This window comes from Athene cunicularia (assembly GCF_003259725.1).
Source record: "Athene cunicularia isolate RWA chromosome 6 unlocalized genomic scaffold, athCun1 chr6_part1, whole genome shotgun sequence".
Classification (NCBI taxonomy): Eukaryota; Metazoa; Chordata; class Aves; order Strigiformes; family Strigidae; genus Athene; species Athene cunicularia.
The window spans coordinates 24,283,719-24,296,792 of NW_020799105.1; the positions used below are offsets into that span (position 1 = coordinate 24,283,719).

Sequence of the window (13,074 nt, forward strand, 5' to 3'; positions counted from 1 at the left end):
GGGCTCGGGCCGGGCCGCTTGCTCCGTGCGCGCCCTTGGCCTGGGTCGCTCAGCGCCTGTTGGATCGGGTGAAAGGCGGGGAGAGAGTCCCGAGGGTCGCCCTGGAGTCCCTGCGGGCCCTTCTTCCCGCTCGCCGCTCCCAGAGCCGCGCTCTGACGGGGCGGTTTAGAGACGCTCCCCCGAGGGTGGCTGGCCTTGGGGACGCGCCCTCGGCAGGCGAGGAAGAGCGTCTCTGGGGGGGCCGGCGCTGTGGCTTTGGGGCTTTTGTCTTCCTCCTCCCGCCCGAGTTGACGGCTGTTCCTCCTGCTGCTGCCTCTCCGTGCCCGCCGAGCTGCACTTGCCCCCCGCCCTGCTGCGGCTGATCCTTGCAGCCGTTCAGGTCCCTTCCTGCCCGTGCTCCTCGCGGGGACGCGCCATTTCTTCCCCCCCGTCAGGAGGACGCGAGTCCCGTCTGTTGCTCTGTCCTCTAAAGTCGCCTCTAAGGATTTCCGTGTAGAGAACAGAATGTCTGATACTTGGGTTGGCGTGGAGTGACTGTTTACCCGGCAGTGAAGTGGAGCACGCTGTGAAATACCGTATGTGTGGCCCCGGAATCCTTGCAAAGGCTCCGATGGGTAGGAAATACCTACTGCAGAGGCCAGAGTAGTATGACCGAGGTGACAGGAGCCCGGGATGACTGCTCCTGCCACCCTCTGTAAAGCGAGTTCCTCCAACCTCAGGGTGCCTTCAGCTGCCCCTGTTTGCTCACGGCAAATAGTTCCCAGTTTTCTACACCGAGAGTCTTCTGCTGTACCTTAGAAAATATCTCCTGAAAAGAAGTTAAAAAAAATACCCACCCACCCGATTTCCAGTATTTGGATGAGTAATTTTTTCGACGTGCTTTTATAGGTAAGATTCCTCACACTTGAAGATGCCACTCTTTGGGAATATCATCGTAATTAAACGGAATGGGACTGATGGCATTTGTTTTCCACTCACTGCAAGTTCTTGTTTATTTGGAAGGTGAGAATTGGTTGAGTACTTATATACATCAAAATAATATTAATAATTTTTTTCCTGCAGATTTTTCCTGCAAATTTTGTCCTTTCCTTGCCAGAGCTACTATTATTTTATTTTTTTTAAGCTTCTGGCCAAAGGAAGTCTGGGGAAGGGCTTAATAGTAGTACAGTTTAGCCATTAGTAGTACGCTTTAGTGTATAGCCTAATTCTGAGACAGTTTAGAGAGAATTGACTAGTGTAGTGAGGTACATGGCTTGTTTTTAACTGTCTTCATTACATTTTACTTTCTCTAAACTGGGTAAGTTCAGCACTTCCTTGTCTGCCAGATACCTTAAATAACTAATTATTCAGTCTGGAATACGATTCTGTAAGGCAAATCTACGGGAAGCACTCCGGGGTCAAGAATTCTGTTCCTTGGCCTCAGCAGAGCTGCCCAGAGAGATGATACTTAAAGGTACAAACATGAATTTCTGCCAGCTGCATCAGGGAGAGGTGTTGGTGCTTCTGGGCACAGCAGTCCCTCCGGTATGACAGCGTGTGTGTCTGCTGCCTGCCAGCTGCAGCACCTCAAAAGCTTTTTAAAAAAAAAAAAAAAAGTCTTTACCCTCAGAAACATAAGTTTCACTTAATAGGAGCTTTCAGAGAAGCTGCAGGTGGCTCTCCAGGTGAGAGCAGAGCTCCAGCTACCAATGGTCTGTCTCTGAGGGCGATAAGTAACAAATGCTTAAGAGTGACCTGAAGAACATGTGGTGGTTTAAGCACATGCTGGCATTTTCTAGAAATATTCTGCAAGTCTTCAGCAACTTGCAGGTCAGGAGACAAGTAATCTCAAAGCAGCAGATACCTGTTGTAGATGTGTCTCCTTTGGCTGGTGACCTGCTTTTTTCAGAATTTGGGTATTTCACATATTTTTTTCTGATACGGATTCTCTGCTGAGGTAGAAGCACGAGTTTCTATTTTTTGCTGCAGTTAGGGAGTTCATTTTCTTGACATTGCCAGATTTAAAAGAACCATGGTGCTGCACAACTATTAGCTGAAAAGTTGGGAAATGACCTAATGCTGTAGTAGTCAGATTCTTCTGTCTTTTGTGTGTCTTGAAACTCCAACTTGTCTTTTCACCCGCAGGAGAACAGAGTGTGATATTCGCATCCAGTTGCCTCAGGTCTCGAAAGAACATTGTAAAATTGAAGTAAATGAAAACAAGGAGGTAAGACTGACCTATTGTAACGAGGTGTACATTGCATGTCTTCATCTTCTCAGGCTACCCAAAATGTTGGTTTTATTTTTAGGCAATACTGACTAATTTAAGTACGATAAATCCTACGCGGCTGAATGGTGATTGTTTTCAGCACCCTGTACCTCTGAAGCACGGAGATGTGTTAACTATTATTGATCGTTCTTTCAGGTAAGTGCCGCTGCCAAACTGTTAGTGCCTCGATCCTGGAAGGGGTTGTGCAGGCCAAGAGCACGGAGAGGTTTGTGGGCGCAGGCTCTGCTGATGGATGGAGATACAGAAGGTGGCTGGAGATAAATGGGAAAATTAAAATCTCCTTTCCCTATCTTCAGCAGCAGAAGTTAATCTAGTTTATTTCATGTGTCTTCACAAGGTCTTATAGACCTTCTTGAGGAGGCAGGATTTCTTAAAGATTTTTTATATCACTTTTATATTACATTAAGCTAAACCAATAAAGCTAGAATTGTCTAGAGAGATCATTGTGATTTTGTTTCGAGGGTGGTCATTTTTAGGGGAAAATTTAGAACTAGTCTGATGTAGTTAAAGCCCTTAAAAGTGGTCTGTGTGTATTGTTGGGAGTGGACAACTCTTGCTAGGTCATTAGTCTTAATGAGAGGGATTTAGACATCAGCAATTTGATAGAAAATGTTTGTGGTTTTAAACATTTGTTCCAGATTTGAATATCCTCTGCCATCAACTCCAAGGAAGAAACGTTCTAGGTCTCCAAGAGATGAAACCCTGCAGGTAATTTTGCGGCCATAGGTTATTTATTGCGAGTAGGTTGGTGTTGGAATGATACAGGGTTCTATTTCCTTGTTCTGTTTTCTCGTTAGAAATAATTTTTCAGCCGCAGACTAACGTTCTGTTGGAAAATAAGAATAAACTCCTTCAGATAAATACTTTTTAAAAATTTAAAAATTTATTAATTCTAGACTTGTCATTTTCTGGTAATAGCTCCTTAATAATCTGTGCTGTTACTAACACAGGTAAAGTATTAAAAATTAATCCATAGCTTTTTCAAAGAGAGGATGGAATGGAAGAAGTGCAGAGTTGTGAGCCTTGGATAGCCTCATATTTTAAACAGGGATGCTTGCCCTAGGGAGTGAGCATGCTTTTTATTCCAGAATAATCTGTTGTTCTATGTGCTAGCACAGTAAGGTGTTGTTAGAATTTATAAATAGCAAAGTAAGCCTGTGTTTTAATAATTTATTTCCATTAGTTTCTTTTTTTTGTTCTCAGCCAAGTTTTCTCCCTTAAAGGGGATGATGTTAATTTGTGAGTACTGTGGGCTTTGAAATATTTTTTTTTTTGTATTATTATTTTATAGTACTCTTATTTAAATTAAAATTTTGCAGTAGGTGTGGTAAGAAGGTGAGTTTCAAGTGTGCTTCTGTATATTCTTCTGATACACCTGCTCTTAGAGCTGATAATTCTAGTGGCAAAACATGACTGACACTCATGCTATGTAGGGCCTTAAATGTGTATTGGTCAGTGTCCTTCAACTCGGAAACATTGTAGGATTTCATCTGAATCCTTTTATCCCTGTTTAGTAAACAGTGCCTGTATTTCTATGGTGATTTTCAATGTCCAGGAGAAAGCTAAACTGTAAAATATTTGTTGCTCTGCTGTAATATTGTGCAAATTTACAGGTTCTTCATGTTCAGCAGGTGGCAGAAGTGGAATTACTACACAAACCAACTTCAGGATCTAAAAGTCTTCATGCTTCAGGTTGGTAGCTGTGTTATGGGGGCTCTCTTGTCTTCTTCCCCTTTAACTGCATTTATTCTTACCCTAAAAAGAAAAACAAGGTTGCAAAGAGCAAAGGCAATGTGGTTTAGGACTTTCCAGTGTGAGTCCCGGGTTCCAGTGGACTTGGCAGCACATGAGCAGTCACTTGCTGTGTCTCACTGGGAAGTGGCAGCTCTGCAGGCTGACTTTGCCCTAAAGCAACACAGCCCCTGTGTAAATGCAGGATGGAAAGCAGATGGGTTTGTGGTGAGCTGACCTGAATGGTGGGTTGATTCTGTGCTCACAGGTTTGTCTTGTGGCAGCCCTGGAAGATGTTTATGAGCCGTTGTTTTTGATGCAAAACAAAAGCATGAAATACCAAGTGCCTTCCCTGAATGTGGCATAAATTCCATATTACAAATTAAAGTTTAATTAAATATTTAGACACTAATACTTCTATCATGAGAAGACTTGTTGTTGTTAACAGAGCTTTATTTTCAGTACTGTATCCTGGACACTGGTTGACCGCGTCGGGAGAGGAAAGGACGGAATTTTCACCTGTATTTTTGGAACTCATAATTGTAGTTCTGCCATGTTTAAGTAACTCTGCATCTGTATTACTTTTTGCTTTGCTTTGCAGATAATGCTGAGTGGGAAGAAAAAAATGCCAATGAAAAGAAACAAAGTACAGAAGAAAAAACTTGCCAAGCTTTACCTGTCAAACTACACACACCCAAATCTGCAGGCAGAGCACTTCTCTCCGTTAGGAGGCAATGTGAAATGTCTCCATTTAGTAAACTTTATGAAAAACTGAAATGCGAGATGAAAGTGCAAAAAACTTCGGGAGAGGGAAATGTATGTCACCAAGCTGCAAAAGGAGATGGGAAGAGTGTCCTGCTAGAGCCGAGTGCTCGAACTTCACTGAGTTGTTTTTATGATCTGGGAAGCCTGACTAGAGAAAAAGCGAGAAGTAGAAGTGAAAATATTGAAGAATGTAAAATAAAGGGAGAAGTAACCTGTTCAGAATTGAACCAGATCTCGACTGTAGGAAGTGCTACCAGGAAGAGTTTTACCAGGAGTCCTCGAGCTTCTGTTTCAAAGGAGATAGCAGGAGATCCTGGGGAAAGAAATCACTTGCAGGATCATAAGGAACTAAGTACAGAAGGCAGCTCTGAAGGTACTGAATTTAGAAGCAGATCCAGTAAGGAGAAGGATGCAAATGCAGCATTTTCACTGAAGCCGTGCATTGTAGAGTGTTTGGATTGTGCAGATAAAATGAAAATACACAGCTGTCCAGCAGCAGGAGCTAAACTAGCACAAAGGACAAACACAGCGAATGTTTCTGAAGTAGATAAATATGTTCTGTCTCCACCAACGTCCAGAAGGAGGAGTCCTTGGTCGCATTTCATAGCACCTCCCAGAGAAAGCAGTGGAATGGATCCTGTATATACCGATACTCCAACAACTCGAGGACGTGTGTCTTTGAGATGTCAGTCTTTTCCAGAACTGTTAGCTGGGACTGCAAGGGAAGATTCAGCATGCGGAAATGACAGCCTCAAACAGCTGCCTTTGGCAGGAAAGGAATGCCTAAAGCCAAGACGCAACAGTAAGCAGTGTACCCCAGGAAGAGCTGTAAAAGAAGAAGTGCTGAAAGAAATTTGTGATCAGGCAAACTTTGTTGATTCAAAAGAGGAATGTTCTGAAACTCCGGTTTCTCTTTCGAATTCCAAGAGTCCCAGAAGAAGTAACAGGCAAAGTAAAGAATTATCCAGCACCAGTGTCCATCTGGAGACACCGGCCTCAGGAGAGTTAACATCAGAACAGTCATCTCCTCCTAGTCCGAAGTCTGAGCCCGGAAGACAAAGGGATAGGCCAAGGGCCTCAGGTCTGCTAACTGAAAAATCCTTGGAGACAAGTGCTGTTCAAGAAAATCCCAGTAAAACTCCAAACAGAAACGACAAGGGAGGTAAAGAAGAGCTCGCCACTGAGGGGCATCACCAGCAGCAAGATCTGGAAGATGCCTGTGAGATGAGACCTCGGAGGTTGTCCTCCAGGAGAAGGTCTTCTGGAAGTGCTGCCCTACTGAAAGACAATGAGGCTGTCTCAGAAGTGGATGTTTCCGACCTGCTGACTGGAGGAGATTCAGGTAAATATGTTTAATTCCTTGTCACTTTTATATTTGAGGAATTCTCATTTTTATGGGAATTTTTTTACTTACCTGAAATGTAGAACTCATTGCTGACGTATTAGCTAAAATTTTAACATGTAGTTATAGTGACCATAAAAATGCACAATAATATGTATAAAAGTTTACTCAATTGAATCTATTTCTCTCTTCTGATATGTTTCCAACCTTAAAATGCACAAGTAAGCACTGATTTCTCTGCTGGTGAGAACATTGACTTGGATTCTTAGATAAATATATAGAAATATTTTCAATTGTTATTTTTAGGCAAGACAAAAACGCTATCTCAGAAGAGGAAAAGTGGTGGTGTGTCACTTCAGCCTTTAGAAAAAAGGAAGAGAGTGTCTTTTGGTGGTCATCTAAGTCCAGAACTTTTTGATAAAAGTTTGCCTCCCAACTCACCCATTAAAAGAGGGGCAATTCCTGCCCGACTGAACTTACCGTTTGGAGACTCGCCACGCGCCGTTCTGAAAAAGGCTCAGGGGTTGAAGCGCTTGACGGTCCAGGTAAAAGTTAAGACTAATCAGGTTGTGAAGACAATTAATGTGTGCAGAATTTATAAATTCCAAGACTTCTAAAAATTAACACCTTGTTAGGTGTATGCTGGGAAGTGGAGATTTTAATGGCAAATGAAAATCGTATTTAAAATCAAGTTTTAATCAGCATTTTTTTTAACTTGCTGTTGTAAGAAAGGGCTCAGCTTACACTTTATATCCACCTGTCTTTCTACAGGAGGTGTGTTTTTATTCACCTCACAGGCTATTGCTCATTTTCATGTGTACGCAGGAGTGTATTTCTGGATGTTTGTGCTGAGCAGCAGTGTCTACAAGCTCCAGTTTATCCTAAGTAACAGAAAACAGGAGTTTGACAGACTGGAGAAGCTACTGCCATGCGGTTTGGCTAGAACTTGGAAAACATTTGCTGTTGATTTAAACTGGTTGAAATGTATCTCGTGTACTTGATATGAACAAAACTTCTGAATAAAGTAGAATTAGAAGTTCTCTTAATTTCTTCGATGGAATTTGCATGTGTTTTAATGGTTGCACTAGATGATCTTCAAGGTCTTTTCCAACCTAGATGATTCTGTGATTCTCTCTTGTGAGAGTGTTTTGAAATTTAAAACTTGTTACAAGTTGCTTTTCAGAAAATATTTTCAAACGTTTTTTCAAATGATCTGATGATAGTTTATACTATTGTATGTGCTTGCCAGGGATGTAGTTGAGCTATGTGCAATAACATTTTATCTTTACCTTTTGTGGTTTTTTTTCTACCAGGAACATTTGCAGAAAGAAACAATGTCACCAAAGGATTTGCCAGCTGGGAAGTCACCAGCTGCCTCATCCCCTGCTTCTGGGAAAGCAAGACCTACACCTCCTTTAGGCTCTCCAGCACCTTTCACAAAAAAACGTTTCTCTGTCTCTCACATCACGACACCATCACCAATTGCAGAAGAGAAGGATGCCATTGCAGAAAACGTGAATACGAAGGAGAAAAGGGATCCCCGAGTGAAAACCCCTAAATCTTCTCAGGTTCACCCAGATGATAAAACCTCTTCAACAAATACACCTGACAAATTGACAAAAACTGCACAACTTGCTTCAAAGGTCACACCCATGAGGAGAAGTGGGGCTGTAGCAGTTATCAGTGCAAAAAGAAGAAGCGGTGCCTCTAGTGCCAATCTACTAGGTTTGTTTCAGCAGATAATTTTTAGTAGTCATTTTATTGCTGTAAAATATGGGAACAGAACTGAAGTAGGCCTGTTATTTTGTTATGCAGAGCCCACCAAATGATTGGCATCTCTCTTCTGGCAGTTGTTGGACTTGCTGGAAACAACTTGGGAATTGCAAAGGGTTACATTCTGTCATATTCATAAAGCATGTTACTAAAGCATATATGAAACTATTTAGAACACATCTTACCGTTCAGAAGTTGAAAAATGGTAGAATTAAGGTTCTCTTTGTGAGGTTAGTTACAATAGCAATCCCAGTCCTTCCAAGTTCAGGTAGTATTGAACTAAATCACTTTGTATCAATGACATCAACTTTGATGTGAAAACCTGAGTTTTATAGCAATCTAGCTTCAGTTTGTTTTCTTTGTGCCTTTTTTATAGGCAGTTCACAACTTTTGTCCATGGGCTGGACTGCATTTAATTTTTGACAGTGGTATATAACAGAATTAAAAAACCAGGGTGGTAACTGGGTGTTAATTTGAATAGTTTGAAGCTGAATATTTGAATTTGAATGTTGAACACTAGTTTGAAAAGGTTTTCACAGCACTGGAAAAATTATGATAGGGGGCATCTGATTCTTGATGTTTTTATCTTTGAAGCAGCTTACAGATAATGTGTCTTTGTCATCTGCTTCATAAATCAAATCAGTTTGACTCTTTCAAAGTCAAATTTAAAACTTCCCACCAACACCACTATTCATGCAGGAATTTTTGTTACTCTTTACTGTCTCCTTTTTTTTGTATGTCACTTTAAACTTTTGAACAATGTGCTGCATACGTGTCCCAGTGAGGATCTCATCATTACTGTTGTTATATGATCAGATAAAATCACAGGCCTTCACAGTGCTTCCTGGTTAATACAGCTGAATGTGTATTAGTCTTTTAGTGAAATAAGTGAGGGTTCTTTTTTTCAGTGGCTTCGGTTCTTCCGCTCATTTTCATAGCAGCAGAGTAGTTCACAAATATTGGTGACCCATCATTTCTCACCACCTCTCTGTAATAAGCGAGTGGTTTTTTATATAAGCGCATCAGTTTATTCTGTAATGTGAAAAGAAAGCCACAGTTCTTAAAAATTTTGGATGTCTACTTGGTATCCAAAATAAAACTTGCTTTTTCAGATAATTTTCTGCATGCTTGGCACTTTTCTACGTATTCTGAACACCCTAGCAATTGCAGCTTTTAAAAAGTCTTATTTACAGACTTTCTCTAACTTGAACAGCAATTCTGACAAGAAAATCATAACATTGTTTTCTTCAGGAAGGGAATTCCCCTTGTTATCTGCACTTGAAAACCATTGTTTTTTATATAATCATTGTCTTCTTATAGTCCTTTTCTGAAGTAAAGGAGGTAGATGTCCTTACAGCTTCATTTATTACACACCTGTAACTATTTTCCTTATTCCTCTGCTGTGTACAGAACGATGCTGTGATAAAGGCAACTTTGCTTCGGGAATTTTCAGAGTATGTTATAAAGAGAAGGTGATATAAGAAAAAATTATGGAATGTCTGTGCAGATCTAAATGCTATAAGCAGTATAAATAATTGCCTGACTGTGAAATCCTTGGGAAGGTGGTGAAAGAAAAGCAAGGTATTGTTCACGTAGAAGCTGTTTCTCTGATGGTCAATCTCATATCCCACCAGGGAAAAATTTAAGTATAATAATGAATGAGACTGAAAGGCTCATGGCAAATTTCTGTTGGAAAAAAAATATTTCCATACAAAAAGAGTGAGGGTGGAATTGAGTTAGCTTTTAGTGGTAGGATCTAATATCTATTTGATGCTGTATAAAGCTTTTTGTTGTTGTTTTGCTGTGGAAACAGCCATAGTGGGTAACTGGACACTTTCAGCTGAAATTGGGTCTTCCAACTGAGAGTGTTTCACAGAGCACTTCAGTGTAGGTGTTGTCAGGTGAGGCAGCCACTTCCCTGTGCCTGTCTGTAGCAAATTCACAGGGAAATAAGTGAGAACTTCCAGTTATACAGCTGGCAATTAAAGTGGTTATTTCTCTTTTGCTTTCTAGTTGCAAAATCTTGGGCAGAAGTGGTAAAACTAGGTGTTGCAAGACCACAGTCAAAGACTGTTAAAAGAAGTGTCCGAAAAGGAAGATCCCTAAAGAAGAAAACAACATCACCAAAGGTATTCTTTTTGTTTTTACATAACCACAAACCAGCTTGTAGGTATTTTTCTACAGAAACGGGAAGGATTTGAGCTTTTAGTATGATGTTAAATGAGTGTTGATGTCTTTTTCACAGAAAATAAGAAATGTAGATTTTATATAAAAGCTATCTTAGTTTGCTGACCTTTTTATTATTTTTTTTTCCTTTTCCCTCTGCAGACTCCAGAAAGGAAAATAAAAGGTCATTTTAGTACAGGTCATGCAGAGTCACCTGCTACAATAGTTGTAGGTAGAGCTTATTCCACCACAGTCACAACAGTTGGACAGGTTCCTAAAGTGGTAAAAAATCCTATTGTGATGCTAAACATGAATATGGACGAAAGCTTCACAGGTAAGGTGTTTAAATCAGTTGCTCACGCTGCCAACTGTGTAGTTCTTTTGTCAAAGTGTATGTTCATTTCTCTAAATTTAACTTATAGGAATAGCTGAAATGTTTCAAACTCCAGAAAATAAGAGTGGAAAAACATTACCTTTGGCCTCTGTTCAGAAGACTGAATTTACACCAACGTGTACCGCAATGGAAACTTCTGAATTGCAGACTCCTGAAGAATCTGGTATGTTATTTGAAAATAAAGGAAATGTTTTGGTATATTTAGAGGTAGCAGTGTAGTGGTGTGTCTGCTGCTTGAGACAGCGAGTAGGCTCAACCTAGGCAGGCTCGATGTATCGAGATAAAGCATCTGGCAACCCATAAAAGGAACCACTGATTTTTATCATGTATTAAGACATTTTTGTAGTTTCAGTTAATTTTTGAGTCGATATTACTTTATTTATTTGGTATGAAACTTCAAAGTGTTGAAGAGTGGCACTTCCTTAATCAGTTGTCTGGATACATCGAAATTCAGTGACAACGTTTCATGGTAAGAAGAGATCATTGTGTAATCTTATAGAAAAAAATCCATTAAAAAAAAAAAGTTTCAGGTTACAAAAATTTGTGTTGAGATGGTACTTTGTTGTGCATCTTTTCCTAATAACAAGCTTGTCTACCAGTCAATGTGTCCCTGTATAACCCAGAACTCTTGAAATTAAAATTCTGTGTTCTTGAGAATTTAGCAAAACTGAGCATCATCTACTGATGATGATGAGCATCATGAAAAATCAAGAATTAAGTCCTCCAATATTTAAAGTAATTATTGAAATATATTTTGGTTTATTTCAGCTGTTGTGGAAGTCAGGCTTAGGTATAACAAAGCTTGTTAAAAATTCAGAAGGGAGTCCAGTAAAAAGTGTTTCCTTGGAAAAGAAGAACTAGTAGAGTGATCTTCATGCACTTGAAGATGTCTGTTAGCAGCTGTTAGTTATTCTGCTCTTTTAGTGCTTTCCTTAAATCAGTGGGCAAGCCCTTAATCTTAGATTCTACAAACACCAATGCTTCTGTATGTCATGAATATGTTAGTTTGATCATCTGGGGAATACGAGTTGAAAAACTGAAGTTTATTTCTTAATGTTGCTGGACCAGGAATTTGGAAGGACTTGAACTTCTTATGATTAGGACTTGCCAGGATAGGAAATACAAAGGCAAGTTATTGCTAGATCCTACAGGCCTTGATTTAAAAACTGACACCAGCAGACGTGCATACTTTATTTCTAGCTTGAAGATGAGGGTTATGATTTTAAAATGGATAGTTTTAAGATTGAGATTGTTAGAGTTAGCCTGTTCGTCCAGCCTGCAGTACCCTTGCTTGTTACTGGCTGGCAGGTAGAGACTCAATAGCTGCAACTCTGAGCCGGATCCATTGGCCAGTTCTTGATTCAAACAGTGCCTGTGCATCTACCTGTGATGTTCTCGAGTACCGAAATACTGTGGGAGAGAGTGTTGAAAACTTTGTTAAAGTCACATTGAACAAGATAGCCACTACGCCCTTTCCATCATAAAAGGTAATTGGATTGATCAGGTATGATTTTCCTCTGATAAATCCAAGCTGATTGTTTCCAATAACCCTGTTCTTCCTACGCCCAGAGGTGTGTTTCAACCTGTGGCATTGTTTTTCCAGAGACCAAAACAAAGTTCGCCTTTCAAAATTCAAGGCTTTGTTTTGAGTATACTATTACAGAAATAGCAATTCTGGCACACAAATAACATGTTTGTAGACAAGAGACCTTGGTAGAGGAGAGGTGAGCAATCCCCAAACGTGTGAAACTGCACAGGAACAAGTGCTGGGTTCTCCCCCTGGGCTGGAGTGATCCTGGTTCTCCCTATAAATTGGGGAATGAGAGGCTGAAAAGCAGCGCCTTGGGAAGCCATTTTGGGGTTGGGGTTGACGGCAAGGTGCATTGTGAGTGGTGGCCACCAAACATGCCATCCGTGTCCTAGGAGATGGCAACCACAACACAGCTGGCCAGTCGGGGAGGCAACTGTCCCACTGGGCACTGCAGAGCTGCGGCTCCTCCTCGAGTTTTGGCGCGTGGAAGTAGGAAGGAGATCAGAGTGTGTGGAGAGGATGGTGACCAAGGGGAAAGGCCTTAAGGGTAAGGCTTGCAAAGAGCAGCCGAGGTGGCTTGGTTTGTTGTTGAGCTTGGAGAGGGCTGAGGGGTGCCCTCATGGCAGCCCTTCCTCGAGGGGGCAGTGGAGGGGGAGCTGCTGCTCTCCTCTCTGCTGAGCAGGGCGAGGCCACGAGGAAATGGGATGGAGCTGCGTCAGGGGAGGCTGAGGGTGGGCGTCAGGAAGAGGCTCTTCCCTGGGAGGGTGGTTGCTCCGTGGAGCGGGCTCCTCAGGGCAGTGGTCACAGCACCCAGCCTGGCAGAGTTCAGGGGGCATTCAGACAAGCCTCGGGGTTACATGGTTTAGCTTTAGGCAGTGCTGTGAGGAGCCGGGCGGTCGGCTCGGGGATCCTCAGGTGCCCCTTCCCGCTTGAGATATCCTGTGATAAGAATTTTACAAAAAATGTCATCTTTTTCTTGCTTGGTGTCAGAAAGGTCAAAGGTATGTAGTTTAATGTCAGCATTTCTGGTTTATGTCTGGTATTGCATCAAAACAGAGGAAATTGCAATAAAAAACTTGCAGCACTAGAAATTTTAGGGACAA

General features: G+C 41.3%; 1 protein-coding gene across 1 annotated transcript in view; it reads left to right on the forward strand.

Annotated features, from left to right (window-relative positions):
- Nucleotides 1-910: 910 nt before the first annotated feature.
- Nucleotides 911-13,074, forward strand: part of MKI67 (marker of proliferation Ki-67) — a 28,005-nt gene continuing 15,841 nt past the window's right edge. The window contains exons 1-12 of the mRNA XM_026851566.1: nucleotides 911-1,002; nucleotides 2,125-2,206; nucleotides 2,289-2,404; nucleotides 2,908-2,977; nucleotides 3,883-3,961; nucleotides 4,602-6,107; nucleotides 6,414-6,652; nucleotides 7,421-7,832; nucleotides 9,894-10,009; nucleotides 10,209-10,380; nucleotides 10,469-10,603; nucleotides 12,962-12,972. Coding sequence (XP_026707367.1) covers nucleotides 911-1,002; nucleotides 2,125-2,206; nucleotides 2,289-2,404; nucleotides 2,908-2,977; nucleotides 3,883-3,961; nucleotides 4,602-6,107; nucleotides 6,414-6,652; nucleotides 7,421-7,832; nucleotides 9,894-10,009; nucleotides 10,209-10,380; nucleotides 10,469-10,603; nucleotides 12,962-12,972 — 3,030 coding nt within the window. The remainder of the gene's footprint in view (nucleotides 1,003-2,124; nucleotides 2,207-2,288; nucleotides 2,405-2,907; nucleotides 2,978-3,882; nucleotides 3,962-4,601; nucleotides 6,108-6,413; nucleotides 6,653-7,420; nucleotides 7,833-9,893; nucleotides 10,010-10,208; nucleotides 10,381-10,468; nucleotides 10,604-12,961; nucleotides 12,973-13,074) is intronic.